A 23,647-nucleotide genomic window follows, 5' to 3' on the forward strand; every position below is an offset into this window, starting at 1 on the left:
TATTTCTTGCCTCTTCTCTCCATATGAATTTGTGCACATTTTTATGTTGGAACATGGTGTTAGTAATAACCAGTCCATGTCCATAGCAGAAATCCAACAAATATTTGCCATTATTATTAGCTTCACTCTTTTCTCCAAATTTTCCCAAAACATTTTTGTATGTCTGACAATCACTTCCTACTCTGCTATTTAAATCCCCAACAAGGACCAACTTTTCCTATTTCATTGTGTCAGTAGCTTTCTCTAGAGCCTCAAAAAATTCCTCCACTTCTACCTTAGTAGAGCCTTCTGTGGGACCATAGGCACAAATAAGTCTCATTGTCCAGTTCCCCATTCTGATATTTGCCCACAACACTCTACTTGAAACTGCCTGCCATTCAAGAAGAATAGCCTCGCATTTAGTGTTGAATATAATGGCTACTCCTTCTTTTTCTTGATTGTCATTTGCCTGAATATAACATTTTGTATTTATTGCTTAGAAAGATCTCACCAGTTTTTGTTTTTTTTGTTTCAGTCACCCCTATTATGTTTATCTGGTACTTATCTAATTCCTCTGCTAGCTCCATTTCTTTGCCATTCAGGCTTCTTATGTTGATAGTGCCGATCTTTAACTCTGGTGATGTTGAGTTGGGGGTGTGTTTTCAGATTTGTTCCAGTAGCTGACTTTTCGCTGTTCGCCCTGGTTCCCTGGCGAAAATAACAGAGGCCTCGTTTAACCGAGCAACGCCCCAGCCGGCATGAAATTTTGTCATGTTGTACCATCATTTTGTATATTGGTTTAAGCCAATAGGAATACAATTTGGTCAGCTAAATCCCAAATTGCCAGCCTATCCTCGTTCATTCAGTATCCAGGTAGATACCCAACAGGGTGCGCCACGAGAAGGTGAGGATTGGACATTAGGTCAGAAGCCCTGGTCGGTTCTCTGCATTCCTTTAAAGGCAATGTGGAGGTCTCTTCTCAGTTATACAGCTTTGACCCTTAAGCACCCCTGGTGATTATCATAGACTTAGAAACTAGTACAATAGATTAAAGAATTTGAAGGAAGAGTGGTCATTAGTGCAAGCGAGATATTTAAGAAAATATTGTTGATGGGAATATCAGATTGTATACCTCAAGTGAAGAAGATAAAGCAACTGTGAATCAAATGGATGATAAAAGCCAGCCTGGTTGGCTGAGTGGCTAGCGTATCCGCTCTCCAGCCAAAAGGCTATGAGTTCGAATCCCATTATGGGCATGGATGTTTGTGACTGTCTATGAAAATGCTAGTGGTGGTGGTCAGCAGTAGATGCCATTGGTGTAGATCAGGGCTGTCCAAAGCACTGCCCACGGGTTTTGATTTTCATGAGTGAAAAAATAAAATTACAATTTGTATCGAATGCGTGTTAGATATTTTAATTCTATCACTAATCGATAATCTCGATTTTGATAATTTTATTTGGTGTTTTTACATCACTACATACCCAATTGTTTTTCAAATATTAGATGTGTCAAAGAAGCATTTTTACACTGTTTTGTTCTGATTCGCATGCTCCGGGTGCTCACAGGGAACGTGAGCACGCGATTAATGAGCAATTAGTTTTGTTCGTTTGTTCAGCTTTCGAGGTTGTGTCGCTGCTGCTCACCAAATTACTAGATACGCATTGTGATGCAGCCCTTGGATATTTTTTTTTTTCCTAATGTGGCCCTCGGATTACCTAAGGTCGGATAGCCCTGGTGTAGATGATGAAAGTAGTTGTAGTTGGTGGATTGAGTGGTGGAGACAGAGTTGTGGAGGAGGTGCCCTTCCTTTATGAGTCTTTGGACTCCCTAGAGGTGTCATATAATAATAATAATAAAAGGGAAATTGCAGAAGAAAAGGAGATCATGGAAGACATATAAAGAGAGCAGTGGAAACAGTTTCATGAGGAGTATAAGACTCAGGCTAGGAAAGTGACTAGTATTGTAAAGAGAGAAAAAATAGAATATGAGAGGACACTGGTACTACAATTCATGGAGAATTCAAGAAGTTTTTTCACTTTGTGGTGAGAAGAAAATGTGAATGGATTATCTTGCTAGGTGGAGATGGGCAGTGCCCAGATTTACGTATAAGCTAAAAAGCTACAGCTTAGGGCCTCGCAATCTGCTGGGGCCTCAAATAAAAAAACAAAAAGACCAGCTGATGTAATTTAAAACAGTAGGGGGGTCTCTGGGTTTTGTATAGCTTAGGGCCTCAGCAAGTCTAAATCCGGCCCTGGAGATGGGAATCGGGTGACTAAAGCAGATGACATAGTTGAGCTATCTAATGATCACTTTATTAGAGTGTTCCATCCTAATTCTAACTACAGGCTTTATTACTAGAAGGATAATGAGTGATGAGGTGTTAGAAGTGAATGAAGAGGATGTATTCCAAATACTGCATATGCTAATTGTCAGTAAGGCTGGTAGACTAGATGGAATTTCACCAAGTGTTTTAAAGTAATGTGCTATGGAACTCACTGTGCCATTAACTTGGCTGTTTAATGAAAGTCTTGCAATGGGGCATATTCCTAGAGGGTGGAAGGAAGGTAGTACCATTACATAAGTTTTTTTTTTTTAAATAACGAAACCTGTGGTGCGTTCATAATTAGAAGAAACACACGTATAAACCACAGTGAAAATTATTTAATTGTAAATATTTCATCCTAAGATTTAGGATGAAATATTTACAATTAAATAATTTTCACTGTGGTTTATACGTGTGTTTCTTCTAATTATTACATAAGGGTGGTTGTAGAATGGAGGTATCAAACTCTATAGGCTGGTTTGTATTTCTTCTGTAGTTGCTAAGATTTTGGAGAAATTGATTAGAACGTGTATACAGAATTGGGCAGATGTGGGTGATATTATTTATGCAAGCCAGCATGGATTTGTTAAAGAATGGTCTTGGTTTAGTAATCTGGTGGATGAGGGTAAAGCATACATACACTTGTCATTTTTTTTTGGATTTTTCCAAGGCATTTGACAGGGTGCCACATGATAAGTTGATTTTTAAGTCATCATATGGGTTTAATAAATTTAGTTTAATCCTTTATCCAAGTGTGAGCAAACAAAGTTTGTGCCTGAAAGTACCTTCAGGACTGGGGTAAAGTGGTACAACACCAGGGCACTCCTTGCCCTTCACTTAATGCATAACATTAGACATATCCGCAAGGAGATGTGTTTTGCATTATGGGAGATACTGAGATAGGAGTGTTAGTATCGTGCTCCACCTTTGCAAGGAGTGCCCTGGTGTTGTATCACTTTACCCCAGTCCTGAAGATACTTTCAGGTGCAAACTTTGTTTGCTCACACTTGGATAAAGGATTAAACTAAATTTATTAAACTTTCAACATCTTTCTCTAAATCCAGAGTAATTTATTAAAAAAGGGTGGCACACCATTTGGCAACTCTTATAGGTAGAGATGACCTGCTAATGCTTCTGCCTGGTATCTCCACTTGGGCCTGGCTCCCACTGAAGAGACCTCAATAAAGGTCAAAACTAGTCTGGGTTGTGACCCTTCCCTTAATGCATAACATTAGACATATCTGCAAGGAGATGTGTTTTGCATTATGGGAGATACTGAGATAGGAGTGTTAGTGGCTTGCTCCACCTTTGCAAGGAGTGCCCTGGTGTTGTACCACTTTACCCCAGTCCTGAAGATACTTTCAGGCGCAAACTTTGTTTGCTCACACTTGGATAAAGGATTAAACTAAATTTATTATACTCTAACCAAGTGAAAAATAAACTTTCATCATATGGGTTTGGAAATCAGGTTAGTGAATTGGATTGATAATTGACTCTCTGATAGATATAGAAAGTTGCATATGGGGTAGCAGTATCAGGGAGTAGGAAGGCTACAAATGGAGTTCCACAGAGTTCAGTCCTGGGACCATAGCTGTTCAATCTATATATCACAGGACTACGGGAGATCTTCAGTTGTTTGCAGATGATGTGAAGCTTGGGAGGGTTATTAGTAATAGTGCTGATGTTTTGGCTCTTCAAGAGGATTTGAATAGACTGGGAATGTCACTTTAATGCAACTAAATATAAGGTTTTAAAATTTGGGATCTACAGATGGGATACTTCATACTCACTTGGTGGGTTGTACTGGAAGAAGTGGAGGATGAAAAGGATCTTGGGGTGAATGTGGATAGAGATTTGAAGTTCTGAGGACATATTATAAAGGTTGGGAAAACATCTCAGAGAATTTCAGCAATGTTGAGGAGATCATTGACCAAGAAAGATAAAAGTGTGGTGGTCTCATTGTGTAAAGCTTTGATCAGACCACATCTGGTCACCGGGATGCGAAGGGGATGAAAATTAATCTTGGAGAGGGTGTAGAGATGGATAACAAAAATGATATCAGGGCTGTACAGTGTTCATTATGAAGATAAACTGAGGGCATGCAGACTGCAGAGTTTGGTGGATAGGAGGCAAGGGGGGGGATATAATCAGGACATTTAAGCTGTTGAAGGGTTATTATCATATTAACACTGAGGAGATGTTTCATATGGTAGAGCAAGGGAAAGGAGCAAGGACAAGGGGTCATCCCTGGAAGTTGTAAAAGGATAAGAAATAAGTTTTTTTCATGGAGAATGGTAGAAGTATGGAATAAATTTCCTGAGAGGGTGATGAATGTTCAACCTCTGGATGATTTTAAGGAGTGGTATGATAGACTTTGTGTTGACTAGTATTGGCCTCCAATGACTCCATGGAGGTCAAGAAAATAATAATAATAATTAGATTCAAAAGTTAAGCTAGCATTTTTTCAGGTTACAGAAAAACTGTTTATGTTAAAAATATTCTAATTAATGTGAAATCTGAATCTTATTTGGAAATATTAAGTGATGAATAAGTTGATAACATTCTATTATCAAAAAAGGGTGATTTTCAGAAAATTATAAGGATGAAAAATAAGTAAATTATGCCACTGTTTTGGTAGTATCATCTTTTCTACTGCTGTATTGTCATCAGGTCAAAAGCAGAATTTGAGGGGGAGGGGTTACTTTCCCTTCTGTTACAAGATCAAACCACTTACTAGGAGATTACTTGGAACAAATTGAATTCTCTACTCAACAGAGTGATCAAACTGAAAAAACCTCATTTTGAAAAAACCGCACATTTCTATGGTCTACCAAAAATCCATAAAGGAGTCACACTCAAACCCATAGTTGACTGCACAGATGCTATCACCTAGCCAAACTCCTAGCTTGTCTTTTAAACTCACTTACAGGCTACTCACAAGCCTCAGTGAAAAATCAGAATTTCTGACAAAAATAAAAAAACCTAACCCTTTCAGTCTGCAGACAGTATGGTTCTTCCAGTCCTTATTTATCAGTGTATCTCTGTCCAACGCTCTTCAACTGTTATCAGAAGAGTTACCTCCTGACATAGTCAAACTGTTTGACTTTTTCATGCACTCAGCTTATTTCATATGCAGAAACCATTCTACAAACAGATTAAAAATCTGCTTTGAGAAGTCCTTTATCACCTGCACTTGCTAATTTCTACTGAGAACATTTTGAAGATTCTGTGTTCTTCTCAATGCAATCTTGGTCTTCCTTCTGGATACAGGACATGGATGATGTGTTTGCCATCTGCCAGAATCAGAAGAATCTGTACTAACCTTAACCAAAATCAACAATCTACACCCATGCATCAATCTCACCTTAGAAAAGTAAAGGACAGAAAATAAATTAGCCATCCTGAACATCCTATTTTCCTGTACCCCATCCAGAATGTTTACAATATCTGTTTACTGTAAACCTACCTTCACAGGCCACTACATACAACAAGATTCAGCCCATCACCCATATCAAAAAATTGGCATATTCTAATCTTTGCTTAATAGAGCACATGGTATCTGCTCCAATTTTGAAGATCTCCAACAAGAGCTGAGCACCATCCCATGCATCACACTACAAAATAGCTTCAACTTCACCTTAAGAAAATTTAAATGTATCCTGGATACTTACAAGCTTATCCCCAGAAACCATGAATCTGTGCAGCAAGTCCCTATTCCATACATCACTAGCATCTTGGAAGCATTTTCAAAGATTCTGAAAAGATACAGTTTAGTCCATACATTTTTCCCTGTCAACAAACTCTCCTCCAGATTATCACCCACAAAAAATAAACAGCCCCATCTTGATCCTCCCTGATGTACTAGGTTCAATATGATTGCCTCCACTCATACTTTGGACAAACCGAGCATTTGGTCAGAAAAGACTACAAGAACACCAATTTTATATCAACAACAATAAACGTGAAAAATCTGGCTTTGCACAACATGGGGGGGGTGGACACTGACCAAATATGTACTGGTTAAAGTTTGAGCTGTTATTTAAAGAGAGTGCCAAAGCACTTCTACACCACCAAGACTTCAATCGGAATGACTGTATATCCATTACCAATTTTTGGGAGGCTCATTCTCATAAATGGCAAAAACAGTTACATACTTCTCTTCTTCAACCCCCGTCCCTTTTTTTTAATATATAATTCTGTGTCATTCAATCGTTTTATTTAACTCTTGTTATTTTATTATATTTTGAAGTTTATTGTTTTTCTCATTTTATTTTGTAGCTTCCTGCATGGTGGCACTCTGGTGCGTGAGTCACGTCTTTAAATAGGATTAATGTTCTTTATTCTGGCTTCACTTTGTGCTTGCTGATACACTGATGATGACCCTTTAGTTGCTGGGTGAAATATTTGCACTAATAATGTTCTTTATTCTTGTGAATGCTTTATTAAAATTTCAAAAAAAATTTTCGATTGTAGAAAATATAAGCAATCATATTAGTTCAGACTATGTGTATAGTGCAACCTTGATATTGCTGCATCCAATGAAATTAGGAGAGAAAAAAAAACACCAGTCACTTTTTTACATGACATTCTGTTTCTCTTTATGCATTTTTACCGGTGTCTTCATAAGTGCGCTATCACACTGGACACCATTATTCCTTTATCTTCCTCTAAGACAGCATTTCCCAAATGGGGTCACGACCTGGCACTGGGTCACGAAAGCTAAATGCTGGGTCGCCTAAAAAAACTCTCGAAAACTAGGTGTTTAGTTTTTGGGTTTTATTTTTTTCACAAAACTCTAAATTATAAGTAAATAGCTTTTAATCAGGACTAATGAATAAATAATTCAATTAATAGAGACGAAAAACGCACTCCGTCCACATCGCCATTTCACAGTCTTTTTTTTCGTGGTAAAGTAGCTCGACTAATGGCAAGGCTGCACGGTGGTAACCACACCACCAGCTGAATCATTTGTCTGTCTGGCGTTTGTTTTACTTGCCCACCACGTACTCACTCTGCTTGTTCAGTTTGAGTTAAGCATCAAGAGAGAGCATATTTTTTTTGTATTTACTGATTACGTGTACCTTGGTCATATATATTGGCCATAAAAATTTTAGTGGGTCACGAAGATGAAGTATTAAAATAACCGGGCCATGGAAAAAAAAGTTTGGGAAACCTTGCTCTAAGATCTAACGGCAGAAGTGTTACTGAACATCCATATGCAATTTAGCTTCAGATATAATGAACCAACTCCCCCACGCCTCCTCTTTCATTCATCTACTTTCTTTAGAAGAAAAATCTTCTTCACGCTTTTCTCCAAGAGCTACAACCAGCACCCTTGTGACCGCTTATGTATGGAGTTTATATCAAAAAAATGATAAGAAGAAATTAACAATATTTTTTTAATGGATTTTTATAATATGTTGCCAAGGTATGATAATGATGACTTAAGACAGCGAGTAGGAATCATGAATGGTATGCAGGCAGAGCTGTGTGATGAGTTTGTAAATGTGTAGGTTGTATTTGAGAAAAGGATGGAAATTACAAATGTGATGAGTTGCATTTAATTAAGTGGATTTAGTGTGAATCAGAGAGACTGTTTCTGCAAGGAGGAGCAATGAGTGATGTAAACAAGAGAGCAGAGGAAGTAAGAGATGAAGCAAAAGATCAGCTAAGAGGGACTGGTTAGACTGAACTGGTTGTAAGTATAATGATAGAAAGAGAGTGCAAGATGGACAGGGAAATGGGGAAGGGGATCACAATGGATACAGTATAAGGAGAGTGGATATTGGTAGTAGTGAATGTGTGTATAAGGATGGTCAATATTTTTTTGTTGAGCATATATATGAGAGGTTGGTTAATAGACCTATAATACATTAGTAACATATATCGGTAGTGGGTTGGTAAAGGAGGAACTTGTTTACATTTGATTTAAAAGCCTGTATATTGTATTCCTTGGGAAACACATAAGGGGAAAGATTCTTTCACAGTACAGCAGTAGAACTGTTGAAGGAGGAGGAAAAGAAACTTATTCTGTGGATTTCGAGCTGTACTATGAAGGGATATTGGCTGGCAGCTGCACATGTTCCGACAGACTTAGTACTGAGTGGGGGAATCATTGATGTTATTTCAGATGAACATTTGCTATAGAAATATTTATAGACTACTCATATTGCAGAAAAACCAACTGCTTGTGCAAAAGTGAGAGGAGTGAGTTGGTAAGAGATAGGTTATTAATCAATCTAATTGCCCTCCTCTGTATTGAGTCAAGTATTTTGAAGAAGCTTTTAGGGGCCCCACTCCAAATGTGAGCGCAATATTCGATGGATGGAGAGATTTGTGATTTGTATAAGGTTAACAGCTGGTCAGAGGTGAAGTAAATCTTCAGCAAAAGAGAAATCCTAGTTTTTTAGAAGCTGAGGATGCAATGGTTGTGATGTGTTCATGCCAGGAGAGGCTTGATGTCAGGGTGATTCCAAGAAGAAAGATCACATCTTGTGTAGAAGATTTTGAGTGTTGTCAAAGATAATACTGGAAGAAAATGGTTCTTTTTTGTGAGAAATAAGATAGAACTGGGTTTTACGTGAAGAGTATAAAGAACAAGCTAGGAGAGTGACTCAGGTTAGTAAGGACAACAAAAGTGCAGAAATTAGCTTCTTCTTCTTCTTCTTCCTAACATGGAAATTTAGGCCATGTGACCTGTTCCGGTCTCATGCCATCTCTTTCTTGGTCTTCCGATTCTTCTTTTTCAACTTATTTTGTATCTGTATAATATTTTTGGTAGTCTGCTGTTGTCCATTCGATTTAAATGTTCTAGCCATTTTTGTTTATACTGTCTTATGTAGTAATTAATTGGTTTTATTTTCAGGGATTGTAAGATTTCTTCATTTGTTTTGTGGTCCCACTTGGTATATCCAGCTGTTTTTCTGAGGAACTTCATTTCTGCTGTTTGAATTCGTTTTTCATCTTTCCTTTTCATGGTCCATGTTTCACTTCCGTAAAGTAGAGTTGGTTTTGACAAGACATTATATAGTCTGATTCTAGTGTGTTTTTGTACCAGGGATGGTTTAAATATATTATTTATTATGCCATTTACTTTGACAAAGTTTGATATTTTAGTGTCTATGTCTTTTTCTTCTTCGTATGATAGATCACATCCCAAGTATCTGAAAGTGTTTACTTGTTCTAGTATTTTATTATCTATCACTATTTTACTTCTTATTGGATTTTCTCCTTTGAATGCCATTATTTTTGTTTTTTCTTTGGATATTGTCATATTATATTGCTTTGAGATATCATTTAATGATTTTAATGATCTTTGTAAGTCATCTTCTGATGTAGCTAATACTATTTGATCATCTGCAAATAGTAGTGTATCTATCTTCATTTGTGGGGTCATTTGTATACCAAATGGGTTATGCTGTTTCCAGATTGTTAATATTTCATTTGTATATATATTGAAAAGCAGAGGTGAGAGATTAGCAAGAATTAGCAAATTAGCAAAACTCTAGAGTTTTTTTTTAGATATTTGGCAAGCTGAAGAAAGAATGGTTATAGTAAGATGATGTTAATGGATGAAAATGGCAGAATGGTAATTGCTGCAGAAGTTAATTATTGAGGTATTCAGTGATCAATTTATAAGGGTGTTTCATCCTGATCAAGGTGAAATCACGAGAATCTTAATTGTAGAAGACATAGGAGAGGATGGCTTAATTGTGAGTGAACAGGAGGTATTTGAGGAAATAAATCACCTTGATGAATAAGACATTGCGATTTGATGACATATCACCATGTGTCTTAAGGGAATGTTCCAGGGAAGTGGCAGCAGCATTTTAATGCCTGTTTAATATGAATCTTACAATGCAGGTCCTATGAGAGATAGGAAAGAAGGTAAAATTGGTCTACTGCATAAAGGTGGTGATTAGGCTATGATTAAGATATTGGAAAGGTTAGTGAGAACTAGGATACAGAAATTGGTAGATAACAGCAGTATTCTCTTTGATTGTCAGCATGAGATAGTTAAAGGGAGATCATGTTTTTCCAACTTACTTAATACTAACAAGATGATAAATGTAATGGATAAGGGAAATGCATATATTGTAGTATACTTGGATTTTGCAAAACCTTTTGATAAATTGCCACACCACAAGTTGATAATTGAACTGAAGCAGATGCATTGGATGATAGATTAGTGAGTTGGATAGGCAATTGGCTCTCATATAGGCATCAGCAAGTTGTGTTTGATGGTGCAGTATCCCAAAGGAGGAAGGTTACTAGTGGTGTTTCACTGGGAATGTTTTGGGACCATTGTTATTTAATTTGTTCATTAATGATATTGGAATGGGATTAACTGATGAAATGCAACTGTTTGCAGATGATGCAAAACTGGGGAGAGTTATGAGGAATCGAGCAGATGTTGTGGCAGGAAGATTTGAATAGATTGTATGAGTGGGTAACATCATGGAACTGTCAGTTCAATGTTGCAAAATGTAAGGTTTTAAAATTTGGTAAGCAACAATGGGATGCAAAGCATACAGTTAGTGGGGAAACTTTGAAAGAAGTAGAGCAGATGAGTGATCTCAGAGTGGCGGACAAGGACCTGAAATTCATGAGGCACATTGCACAAGTTGTGAAGTCATCACATTGGATAATCAGAATGATGCAATGGACCTTAACGTGTAGAAAGAATAAGATTATGATTCCATTGTATAACTCCTTGATGAGGCCTCACATGGATTATTGTGCAGAGATTTGGTGATTGGGTTTTCATGGTGGCAAGGATATTTTAGATAGTGTCCAGAGATGATTCATAAAGTGGGAAGTGGTCTTAGAATGTGAGGTATGAAGACAGATTGAAAAAATGTAATTTGTAAAGCCTTGTGTATAGAAGGAGGGGTATATGATTAAGACATATATGTTGTTCAGGGATTGTTGCCAGGTTAACATTGAAAAACTTTTTCATAGATTGTGTAGGGTGTAGAACTAGAGGCCATCCCTGGGAACTATATAAGGAGGGTTTGAGCAAAGGGAGAGGTGCATTTCTTTACAAGGTGAGTGTAATGCATTGTCTGAGTGTATTGTGAATATAGACACATTGAATCAGTTTAAGGCACAGTTAGATGAGCTTTGTTTGTGATAGTGTGTATCTCCTGTGATGAGTCTCTGACTTCATGGAAGTTAGATAATAATAATATATTGATAGGTCTGTAGCCATTTTTCTTGGTTCTGTAACTTTTGACTAAGATCAGATGAATAACATTATATATTGGTATTAATAACATATGCAGGTTTCTCTAAGGTGGAGTTTGATTTTCCTTTTCAATTTTTTAAAATTAACTTGTATTATTATACTATTGTATTATAAACTAATATGTTATCAACTTATATGAAAAATTTACTACAGTGAAGAATTTTTTTTTTTTTTTTTTGTGTGTGTGTGTATGGGGGAAGGAGGGAGGTTGCAAAGGTCAGGACTCCAATGGATTCTATGCTGTGTATTTGATGATTAAACATACACTTTTAGCATAAACATATCCATCTTTGATTTTGGGATTAGTTCTGTATTAGTTAACTTGATATAATTTGCCCAACTTTCAGCAGGACACAATAAATTATTCTTTTTTTTTTTTTTTTTAATTCTGTACTTTATTAAGGTTACAATGGAGGAATCAATGATTGTTGGTGCACTGGAAACTTTAAATGAAGAAGCCCAAGAAGATGCACTGGAAGAACGTCTATCATTAGGAAGAGGAGGAGAGCTTGTAACATGTAGCATTGTTTCCAATCCCCTCAGTCCTATTTTATCTGATCCTGAAGAACATACTCTAGAAGACCATACAGATGTTACTCATATTGCTAATACTATAATTGGGAGTTTTGCTAGTCCTCCTGAAATAGATGTCCTTTATCTAAGAAGTCCTAGAGATTCACCATTACTTCAGATAAGGTATGTAATAAAGATGGTTCTAAACTGTCTGTAGTATAAAATACCTGAAGTTTATCTCTTGCTTTATATTACTGCATTAAAAACTTTCATTATATGCTAATTATGAAAATTCTTGGATCCATTTCATTCATTCTCTAACTTGGAGAATTATTTTATTATTATTATTTATTACACCCTCCATGGAGTTGGCTGACACATTGTGGGAGGTTCATTCAACTGACAACATATTTATCATACCAAATCTTAAAATTCTTAACACTCCTGGCATTAATATATTCTTGTAATGAATTCCATTTACTGGCAATTCTCCATGTAAAAAATCTACTCCTCACCCCCCCCTCCTCTTCACTACACTCTTACTTGCAGTGGACAGAGCTCATCACTTTCAAGTTATGTAAGAACTCTGCAATCCACATTTCTTCAACCTCTCTCTCTCTCTCCAATGTTTTCACATCACACTGAAAACCAGGTGACCAAATTTCAGCACAGTAGTCCAAGTGTGGTCTGACCAGTGCTTTATAAGTGGCACAACTACTTCCCTATCTCTACAAGTTAGAGTACTTCTTATCATAGCAGCACTATGATGTGCAGTCTTCGCATCACTTGCAATATGCTTTCTAAACTTCAGTCTACTGACAACCATCATTCCCAAATCTCAAATGTCATCTGCCTCCTGCAATATGGCACCGTCAATATAGTACACATCCTTATATTTCTGCACTCCAAAATGCAACATTCTGCACTTATTAATATTAAAACTACAACCCCACTCCTTTGTCTAAGTCAAAAGTCTATTCAAACCTTCCTGAAGGGAATTAACATCAGCAGTGTTACTTATAATTCTCCCCAAATTTGCATCATCAGCAAGCAGCTGAAGATCCTGTTAATCCACATGATATATCATTAAGAACAGCATGGGTACAAGAACAGAACCTTGGAGCACACACCACTGGTATCATTCAGAGAGCTAGTCTCCAGTTCATCTAACCAATATGTTATTATTCCCATCCCCTGCAGCTTGTACTCCAACTTATCATCTGGTAATGTATGAAATGCTTTTTACAAGTCCAAGAATATCACTGTATGTGATTCTCTCTTATCTGAGACACTTGTTACCTTATAAGCTGGCCTAGTTGGCCAAGTAGTTAGCTTATCCATTCTTCAGCCAAGAACTATGGGTTTGAATCCCGTCAAGGGCATGGATGTTTGTGATTGTCCCACTAATCAGTTACCATATGTTCTGCTATGACTTTGTCCTGGCACAGTATGACCTTTGATGTCTTTGTGTGCCATAAAAAAATAATAATAAATTTTAAAAAACAACATGAAATTCAAGTAAATTGCTGAAACAAGACCTACCCTTTACAAATTCATGCTGACCATCATAAAGAATGCTATGTCCATCAACCCAATCCTGTTACTCTATTCCTAATCAATCTCTCCAACACCTTGACTACAACTGCAGTTATACAGACTGCTCTATAATTGGAACAATATTATATTATTTTCTTTACCTCCATGGAGTCACAACTCATTAGGAAAGTCAGCACGAAGTCTATCATACCACGCCTTAAACTCATTCACTGTCTGCATGTACACCACCTGCTCAGACAATGCATTCCATGCTCCTACTACTCTCAATGCAAAAAAAAACTTACTTCCTATCCTTTTGCAGCTTCCAGGAATTGTCTCTTGTCCTTGCTTCTTCCCCTCATTCTACCATATGAAAATCTCCTTGTTAATACAATAATAACCCTTCAATAGCTTAAATGTCTTGATCATATCCTCCCTTTTCCTTCTATCCACTAAATTCTGCAATCTGCATGCCCTCAATCTGTCCTCATAATGAACATTGTACGGTCCTGATATTATTGTTGTTATCCATCTCTGCACTCTCTCTCTCTCTCTCTCTCCAAGGTTACTTCATTCCCTTCAATCCCAGTGACCATATCTGAGCACAGAAATCCAAATGTCGTCTGATCAAAGTTTTATACAATGGGACCACCACACTTTTATCTCTTGTGTTCAATGTCCTCCTCAACATTGCAGAAATTCTCTGAGATGTCTTCACAACTTTTGCAATATGTCCTTGGAATTTCAAATCTCTATCCACAATCACCCCGAGATCCCTGGCTTCCTCCACTTCTTCCAGTTCAATCCCACCAAATGGTATGAAGTTGTCTAAAAATCGAGACATAAAATATTATTACTAGAATCGCTTATGTTTAAATGTCTTAATTTGTAAAATTTTTGGCTAAGTTTCATAGCCATTGTCAATATAGTTATAAGAAAACACTAAAAAGAACAACAATTCAATTGAAAGCACGTGATATTATGTGCACTATCATTTGCAGGAGAATAGCTCCATCTGCATTAATAGATATTCAAAATAATTTACAATATATTAATTTAGTTAACAAATTATTTTAAAATATAATATATATATTTTAAATATATTGACTAATACTCATCATTCATGTATTTCTTAATATATTATTACATTTTTGTTTATATTTAAAAAATAATTTATTAACTAAATTAATATATTATAATTTATTTTGAATATTTATTAATGTAGATAGAGCTATTCTCCTACAGCCGATTCCATAATATTGCATGCTTTCAATTGAATTGTTATTCTTTTTTAGTGTGTTCCTATAACTATATTGACAATGGCTATGAAACTTAGCCCAAAATTTTACAAATGAAGACATTAATTTAAATATAAGTGATTCTGGTAATAATATTTTATGATGAAGTGAAGTATCCCATCTATGAAATTTTAATGAATGGAAACACCTTTGTTTATTACAGTACTAATTCTTAAAATATTTTCATTTTTCAATGAAAGCCAGAGTATCTATTACCCTATTAAAAGTTTCATTTAATGCTGCTCTTCTTGAAATCATATTCAGACTACATATCTGCATAAAGGAAATCTTAATAAGGCTTGATGATGTAAGTTTTTTCAAAGCAAATGAAATGTAGCTTTAAGTTCAATAATTTCACATTTGTATCATTGGCACATTGAACAACTGAACAGTAAATTCACAACAGGGTTTGCTTTCATCTTCTTGAAAAATTTGACTTCTATGTATAAGTCATGAAAATCTGGTAAAAGGTTAATATTTCTCTATAAACATTATTACTATTTATACTAATAAATAATTTAGCATTTAAAAATACATTCATATACAGAATAGACCTGTCAAATGGAAGTGCAGTGTATGTAAGGCATTCAGGCCTCTGACTTTTGTAACCTCCAAAATTTGGAAATGCCTCTTATGATTTTGCATGAAAACTAATTCAGTGGTTATTGAAAAATATGACCCTTTACTGTTTATAAATAAACTGCATTTTATTAAATAATATATGTGGACTAAATAATAGCAGGTGAAAAGGTCAGATTTCTCAATTGAAGTCCCCTTCCTCACTTAAAATATTTTTGTTTCGTAAAGTAGAAACAAAGATGATTATCATATATACATTATGGATATATGTGCATATGTTTATCACAATATACATTCATAATGTTATTTTCTTTGTTTATAGTAATGTATTTTTATGTGTATCTTGAATTATTTATAAATTCGTAATGTAGTTATGAACTTTTATTAAACTTATCATTAGAATTTAATGTATATAAAAATGTATTTTTTTTTTAAATTATTATTATTATCTAAGCCTCCAAGGAGTCAAAAGACTCATCACGGGAGGTCCTTCCTGGGAAACACAAGTCTATTAAGACTCATCGTGGGAGGTCCCTCCTAGGAAACACAGTCTATCATACCACTCCTTAAACTCATTGACCGTTCTCACTCTCACCACCAATGCATTCCATGGTTCAACCACCCTCCATGCAAAGAAACCACTCCTCACCCTCTTGCTCATAGTTTCCTTTCATAACTTCCAGGGATGGCTCCTTGTTATCATTCCTTCTCGCTGTTCAACCAAGCGAAAGAACTCCCCAGTGTCAACCTTGTAACCACCTCTCAACAGTTTAAAAGTCTCAATCATATCACCTCTCCTTCTATCCACCAAACTCTGCAGTCCACATTCCCTCAGCCGATCCTCATAACTAACATTGTACAGTCCTGAAACTATCTTTGTTATCTGCCTTTGTACCCTTTCCATAGTTAATTTATCCCCTTCAAATCCTTAGGACCAAATCTGAGACCAGTAGTCTAAGTGTGGTCTGATCAGGGTCTTATACAACAGAATGATAACTTTTTTATCTCTGCAGGTCAGCGTGCTTCTCATTATTGCAGCAATCCTCTGTGTTACCACCTTTGCAATATGTCCCTTGAATTTCAGGTTTCTATCAATCATTAACTGCAGATCTCTTGTCTCCCCTACTTCCTTCAGTATAGCTCCTCCAATACAGTATGCAGCATCATATCGATGTGTCCCAAACCTCAAGACCTTGCATTTTGCTGTATTAAACCGAAACCCCCATTCATTTGCCCATCTGTCTAGCTTCTTCAAATCCTCTTGCAGTACTACGACATCTGCATTATTACTAATAACCCTTCCCAGCTTCACATCATCTGCAAACAACTGAACATCCCCCTGCAATCCACTGACAATGTCATTGATATAAAGGTTAAACAATATAGGTCCCAGTACTGAGCCCTGTGGAGCCCCACTTGTAACCCTTTGCCTCCTTGAAACTTCCCCACCATACACAACTCTCTGATACCTATCGGACAGCCAATCCTGAATCCAGTTGATCGACCTGACATCCAAACCCATGTGCTACAACTTAAATATCAGCTTATCATGTGGCACCCTGTCAAATGCCTTTGCTAAATCCAAGAAAATGGCAGTATATGCCTTTCCCTCATCTACTGCTCTTGTAACTTTATTATAAAAGGATAGCATATTATTAAAACAAGAGCGCCCCCTCACAAATCCATGTTGACTCTCACAGATAACATTACCCTCATCTGCCCAATGTTGTATAAGGTCCCTAACTAATTTCTCTCTAATTATAGGCCAGTTCGTGTGTTTGACACACAAACTGGCCTATAATTAGACACTTCCAGTCTGCTACCGCCCTTATGCAATGGCACTATCTTACCTCCCTTTCATTCCCTGGGCACTTTTCCTGTAGCCAGACTTTCATTGAAAAGCCAGGTCAAAGGAGCTGTCAGTTCCTTAGCATATTCTGTCTATATTCGTGGCGAAATATCATCCAGTCCGACAGCTTTACTGACATCCAGAGTACTCAGTATTTGCAACACGCTCTCCTTCTGCACCTCTAAACCTGAAACCTGCCCTATCCCTGTAGTATTAAAATTTACTCCTCCAGGATGAAATACACCAATAAAGTGTTCATTGAACAATTCCACTATGTCCTCTGCATCAGTCACTCTATTCCCATTTTTATCCCACAATGTCATTCTTCTACAATCATTTCTCCTCCTACTGGCCACATAGCTAAAAAATTCCCCAGGATTTTCTTTGGATCTTAGGGCCAATCTCTTCTCATATTACAGTTTTGCCTTCCTTACCATACTAGTTAACTCTCCTGGGCTCTGTCTTATATTCTTCATGCATCTGCTCTTCACCTGTCTCCTTATATCTCTTCCATAGCCTCTTTTTCACATGCAGCTCCTGTTTAATATTGTTTGTCATCCACTTTACACCAAATTGTGTCCTCTTCTTCACTTGTGGAATACAGCTTACTATTGCTGCTAACAAATATACCTTCACAATTTCCCAAGCACTAATGATATCCCTGCCCTCCAATTCCTACCTCCATGAAACTTCCCCAAGTTGATATCTAAGACTATTATAATTACCTGCCTTATAATTCCATATATGTTCCCATCTCTTTGATACGTCTGCATGTCTATTCATCTTCCAAGTTAAAACCACATGGTCACTCTCTCCAACTGGTGGGAGAGATATCATCTCAGTTATTATCAACTCTTCTGATGCTATGACCAAATCCAAAACTCTTGAGCCTCTTGTTCTCTCTATTACATGCCTAAGACATTTGTCCCTCAAGAATTCTAGAAATTCCATTCCCTTATTGCTACATGCATCTTCCGCTTCCCAATTTATACTGCTGTAGTTAAAATCTCCCATAACAATCATTCTTCTTACACTTGCCAAGCTCATCTATCTAAACATCTCCTGGTCCCCACCCTCTGTGCTCCTTGGTTTGTAGCAACACCGACTAAATATCCCATCTTGCCTATCTCTACCTCACACCATATGCTTTCGAAATCATTAGTGTCACTGCCTTCCAAAGCCTCCACTCGTAGAGGACATAAGTCGTCGCTTATCATAAGCAGTACTCCACCACCACACTTTCCCTTCCTATCCTGCCAAAAAATGCTGTATCCTGCTACTTCTATTCCTGTTATTATATCCTCTTCTGTCAACCACATCTGAGTAATCCCAATAATCTCTGGCCAGGCTGATGCTATCAGCACCACCAATTCCTCTCCTTTATTCCGGATACTCCTGGCATTAGTATAAAGCATAAAAATGCCACTATTTCTATACCCAGCATTATCCCCCCTAATATATATATATATACAGGGTGTCCCAAAATTCACGCAAGAAGTAATTTTGATAGAAAACACAGGTTTTTAATTAAAATTTGTTGTAATTTCTTATTGATTCATAAAGTATACAGTATAGGGTTATGCATGGAATAGCATATCGGGTAAATGGCCTCCATGGCTTTGCTGGCACATACACACTCTTTTGTCGAAATTTTCCATGACCATTTTGCATAAATGTGGCTGAATTTCGTTGATACAGCGCTCAATTTCCTCCTTCAAGGCATGGGTGGTCGTGGGCTTGTTGGCATAAACCTTAGACTTCAAAAAACCCCAAAGAAAAAAGTCCAACGCCGTGAAGTCACATGATCTGGGCGGCCAATTCTGATCACCAAAACGGGAAATTACACAACCAGGAAATGACTCATGCAGTAATTGAATTGTTTCTCGGGCTGTATGGCATGTGGCACTGTCTTGTTGAAACCACATGTCATCCATATTCATATCTTGCAATTTAGGCACAAAAAACTGGATTATTATGTAAAATCATCTTGCTTCACCCTTAAAAACATAAATGTCAGTTGTCAATTTGGTACCACTTCTGGGTCTGGCTCCCACTGATGAGACTTCAATAAAGGTCAAAACTGGTCTGGGTAATCACCCTTTCCATAATGCATAGCCGTTATACATGTCCGTGAGGATATATGCTTTGCATTATGGGATACTAAGGCAAGTGATGTGAAGTCATTAGCTTCCATATACGAGTTGCCCTCTCCTGAAATTACTTTAGGTGCAAACTTTGTTTGCTTACACTTCGATTAAACCAAGAATATAATTTCTTGGCATCTTTAATTTATATTTTAACCAAGTGGAAAAACTTCCTACAAGGGAAATAGAAGTTTATCATCAAACTACCAACCAATTGCTATCAACTTTAAGTCATCAATAGCCAAATTCTCCACTGTCTAGAAGCCCACCAATTAATCAGTGACAACTAGTGTGGATGAAATGTACTATGGAAAGGTTTGTAGAAACTTGTGCTGTTGCTCTTGACGTTTCCATTGCTTTTGATTGTACCTAGCATCGAGGTCTGCTAAACAAGCTGCCATCCTTTGGTCTACCTGTCACCCTCTGTAATTGGATTACCAGCTTCCTTTCTGGTCGTTCTCTGCAAATCATGGTAGATGGTTCCCTCTCTTTGAGCTTCCACACCAATGCAGAATTACCTCAAGGCTCTGTCCTATCGCCTACTCTTTCTCCTGTGCATAAGTGCATAACTAGGATTAGTGGTGATTGACAGTAATCCTATTCACTGCTTTGCAGATGATAGTACTCTCCATTCATCCTACTCATTTGACAAACCATGCAGTACTCTGATTTCCCAAGCTACAAGATCATCTACAACTAGAGGGAATGAGGACAGGCTTGCCTCCAAAACACTGCCTTGCCTTTTCTCTTACAGAAGAGATCTCAGTTCATCTACCCTTACCCTTAGTAATACACAAATCACCAGACATGATCAAATCTCTCTACTTGGACTAACATGTACCTCCAGTCTCTTCTGATATAAACCCATCACATCAATGGCTTCCTCAGCATCCAAAAAACTAAGCATTTTTTCATTCAAGATACTATTTTACACCCAACCAACTGTTAACTATATAAAATCCTAAATCTATCCTTGCTTAGAATATTGCTCGCATATTTGGGGTGGCACATCTGAAACTTCTCTAAAAATCCTTGATGCTGTTCGGAGGAGAGCGATTCATATCATATTATTATCTCCCTTACTAATGCACTTCAGCCTCTGTCTCACAGATGCAATGTTTCTGTGCTGTCTGTTCTACAGGTACTTCAATGGTCATTGTTCTGCTGAATTGGCAACCATCATTCCTCTGCTTTTTGTTGCACCCATTAATACAAGAGCAGCAGCTGCCTAGCATCCCTTTACCATGCAACTGCAAGCACACTCAACTTGCTTCTCCTCTTCTATTCTGTCCTCTGGAACAGCCTTCCTCGTGAAGTATTCCTAAACAACTACAACAACCTGCAACTCTTAAAAAAAAAAAAAAAAAAATCAACTAACACTTTTTATTCCCTTAAAAAAAAATCAATAAGCTTCTGTCTCAGTCCTCAACTGCAACCCACTCACAGCATTAATGCTAATAGGTCCTTCAGCCTCTTTGTGTATGGGATCAGTATTTAAAAAAAAAAAAAAGTATAAAGTGGGTAATCAGTATGGAAAATCTCAACTATGGTATTATTATTATTATTTGTCACCTTCAGGGAGTCCAAAGACTCATCGAGGGCATCTACTCTACAGCTCTGCTTCCATCACTCACAATCCACCAATTGACTGCAACTACACCAATGCCATCTACTGCCGACTGCCACTACTAGTATTTCCACAGACAATCACAAACATCCATGCCCACGGCGGGATTCGAACCTGCAACCCTCTTGACTGGAGAGTGGACATGCTAACCACTCGGCCAGCCAGGCTAGACAACTGTATGTAATATAGATTATATAAGGATACAGCATAGACTGTGGTGAAATAAGTATTAGGATAGCACATATTTCAGAGAAACCTAAAATTACACATGTTTCAGTAGTATGTGGACTTAATTTGGCTCCAGTCACACTTTCTACTTTTTAGGCATACTCTCCAGTTTGCGATAATCTGTGTCAGGTATTTTGAAGCATTCTTCTTTCATCTGCTAAACCATGCATTGTTGGACACATTGCTCTGACCTGTATCCAATATTTGATTTTATTCTATAATAACACTTCTTTTGAAGTTCTTCACACTTACTATTGACTACATACTAGTGGATATTTGACTCTAGGGGTATTATATATATATATATATTGCATTATATAGAGGTATAGGCCACACGTGTGACAACCAGAATATGTGTGTCATTATGTTTCATTCTAAAACAGGTGTCCCATAGAAAATGTCCATGTGATTTATGGAAATCAGCACAGATTTATTCAGGGGGCACTAATATTTAGATAATATAATTATATGATTATCCCCCCCCTCCACCAATATTCACTCTGTCTCTACAGATCTTAATTTAATCATAGTTTATTTCCAATCTTTCCTCTTTTTTAATTTCATTGGTATCATTAAATAATATATTTGTGAGATAAATTGAATAAATAAATAAATAAAATGTTGTATTCTGCTGAAAACAGAATTTAAACATACTTATGTGAGACCGAATTTGTGTATTCTACTACAACAAAGATAATATACAGGAAAAGACAAGTTGCTGAATCTGATATGAAAATTCAGCTTTCAAGTACATCTCGGAATCAAAAAATTACAATAATCAAAGAAAATGTATTGAATGATTTGCAATTCTAATTTATTGCATAGAAAATAATTATTACCAAATATGAATTAGCATCATCTAAATCTGCATGTTTTGTAGATTTTATAACCATATAAACACATAAAAATATAATATAAATTATAAGAAAACTGTTATTTGAAAACATTCACAAAATTAGAATAATTTTTAATGTGCAAATATTAGAATAATGCAAAAATAAATACACAAAAATTACAGTCAAAGGGAAACAACATGATAATTAGTACTTTGTTGCATCCCTCTTAGCTTTTATGACTATTCATAAATCGCTGAGCATATTATCTACTAGAAGTTCACAGTCTTTTTTTATCAAAACAGACTAGAAACAAGTTTGTTTTTGTCTCTTGAAGCAACTTCTTTAAGAAGTTTCTTCATAATTCCCCACAAATTCTCAATGGAGTTTAAATCTGGTGAGTTTGCTGGCCAAGGAATTACATTGATTTGCCTTTCTTTGAGCCATCTAGTAGTGGTCTTGGAAGTGTGACAAGAAGCTGAATTTTGCTGAAAAAGGAAATCACCATCGCATAAATCTTCCAATGCTGGTAATATAAAGTGGTCAGGAATTCTTGGTACACTTTAGAAGTGACTCTTTTGTACACAATACACAGCCTACCTGGACTCTCTGCGGTCATACAAGTCCATACCATGACAGACATTGCAAATTTCACTGAACATTTCATGCATTCTTTATCAAATGCTTCTTGCTTAAGATGCCAAACACGTATCTCTTGATGACCATGGGACACATAAAACATACTTTCATCACTAAAAAATACCTTTTTCCAGTCCTCTTGACCCCACAACAGTCTTTGTTACACCATCGCACTTTAGCTGCCTTTTACTTGGAAGTCATAAGCAGCTTCGTCTTAGGCACACATGATTTAAAATCCAATTTGTGCAGTCATCTCAACGTCGTATATTTAAACACATTCACGCTAGTTCTTTCCATCTCCTGTGAAAATACCTTATACTTTGGAAGTGGTTTTTCTTCACGATATTCTTCAATCTCTTCTCTTACCTTTCGACCACTATTGCAGCGATTATTTTGAAAACTCCAGTTATTAGAATACTGTCTCAATACTCTACTCATGCTTGCTTGAGAACATTTCATTTCCTTAGCTATAAACTGTTGTGTTTGGCCTTCTTTGTGTAGAGACACCATATGAAATTTCATAGCTTTCGATATGTCACTCGTTCAAACCATGTTTAGCAAATGATTAACTGAAATCCACTTGCAAATGATTCCTCACACGAGTCAGTCCCTCGGTTACTGAAATATATGCTATTTCTATGCTCTCCTCAAAACCAATTGGAAAAATTTGGAATATTCTAATATTTTGAACCATGTTAAAAATTATTATAATTTTATGAATGTTTTCAGATAACAGTTTTCCTATAATTTATATTACATTTTTATGTGTTTACATGGTTATATAATCTACAAAGTACATAGATTTAGATGGTGCTAATTCATATTTGGTAATAATTATTTTCTATGCAATA

The 23,647-nt window shown here is 36.6% G+C and overlaps 1 protein-coding gene across 2 annotated transcripts in view; it reads left to right on the forward strand.

Annotated features, from left to right (window-relative positions):
- Arms (Ankyrin repeat-rich membrane spanning) overlaps positions 1–23,647 on the forward strand; it is a 640,210-nt gene that overhangs the window by 608,653 nt on the left and 7,910 nt on the right. For both annotated transcript variants that reach the window (XM_090402051.1, XM_090402052.1), the window contains one exon: positions 11,954–12,246. In XM_090402051.1, coding sequence (XP_090258177.1) covers positions 11,954–12,246 — 293 coding nt within the window. The remainder of the gene's footprint in view (positions 1–11,953; positions 12,247–23,647) is intronic.

The sequence above is a fragment of the Typopeltis vanoorti genome, chromosome 12 (genome assembly GCF_054136105.1).
Source record: "Typopeltis vanoorti isolate ZY-2024b chromosome 12, IOZ_Tvanoo_1.0, whole genome shotgun sequence".
NCBI classification, from domain to species: Eukaryota; Metazoa; Arthropoda; class Arachnida; order Uropygi; family Thelyphonidae; genus Typopeltis; species Typopeltis vanoorti.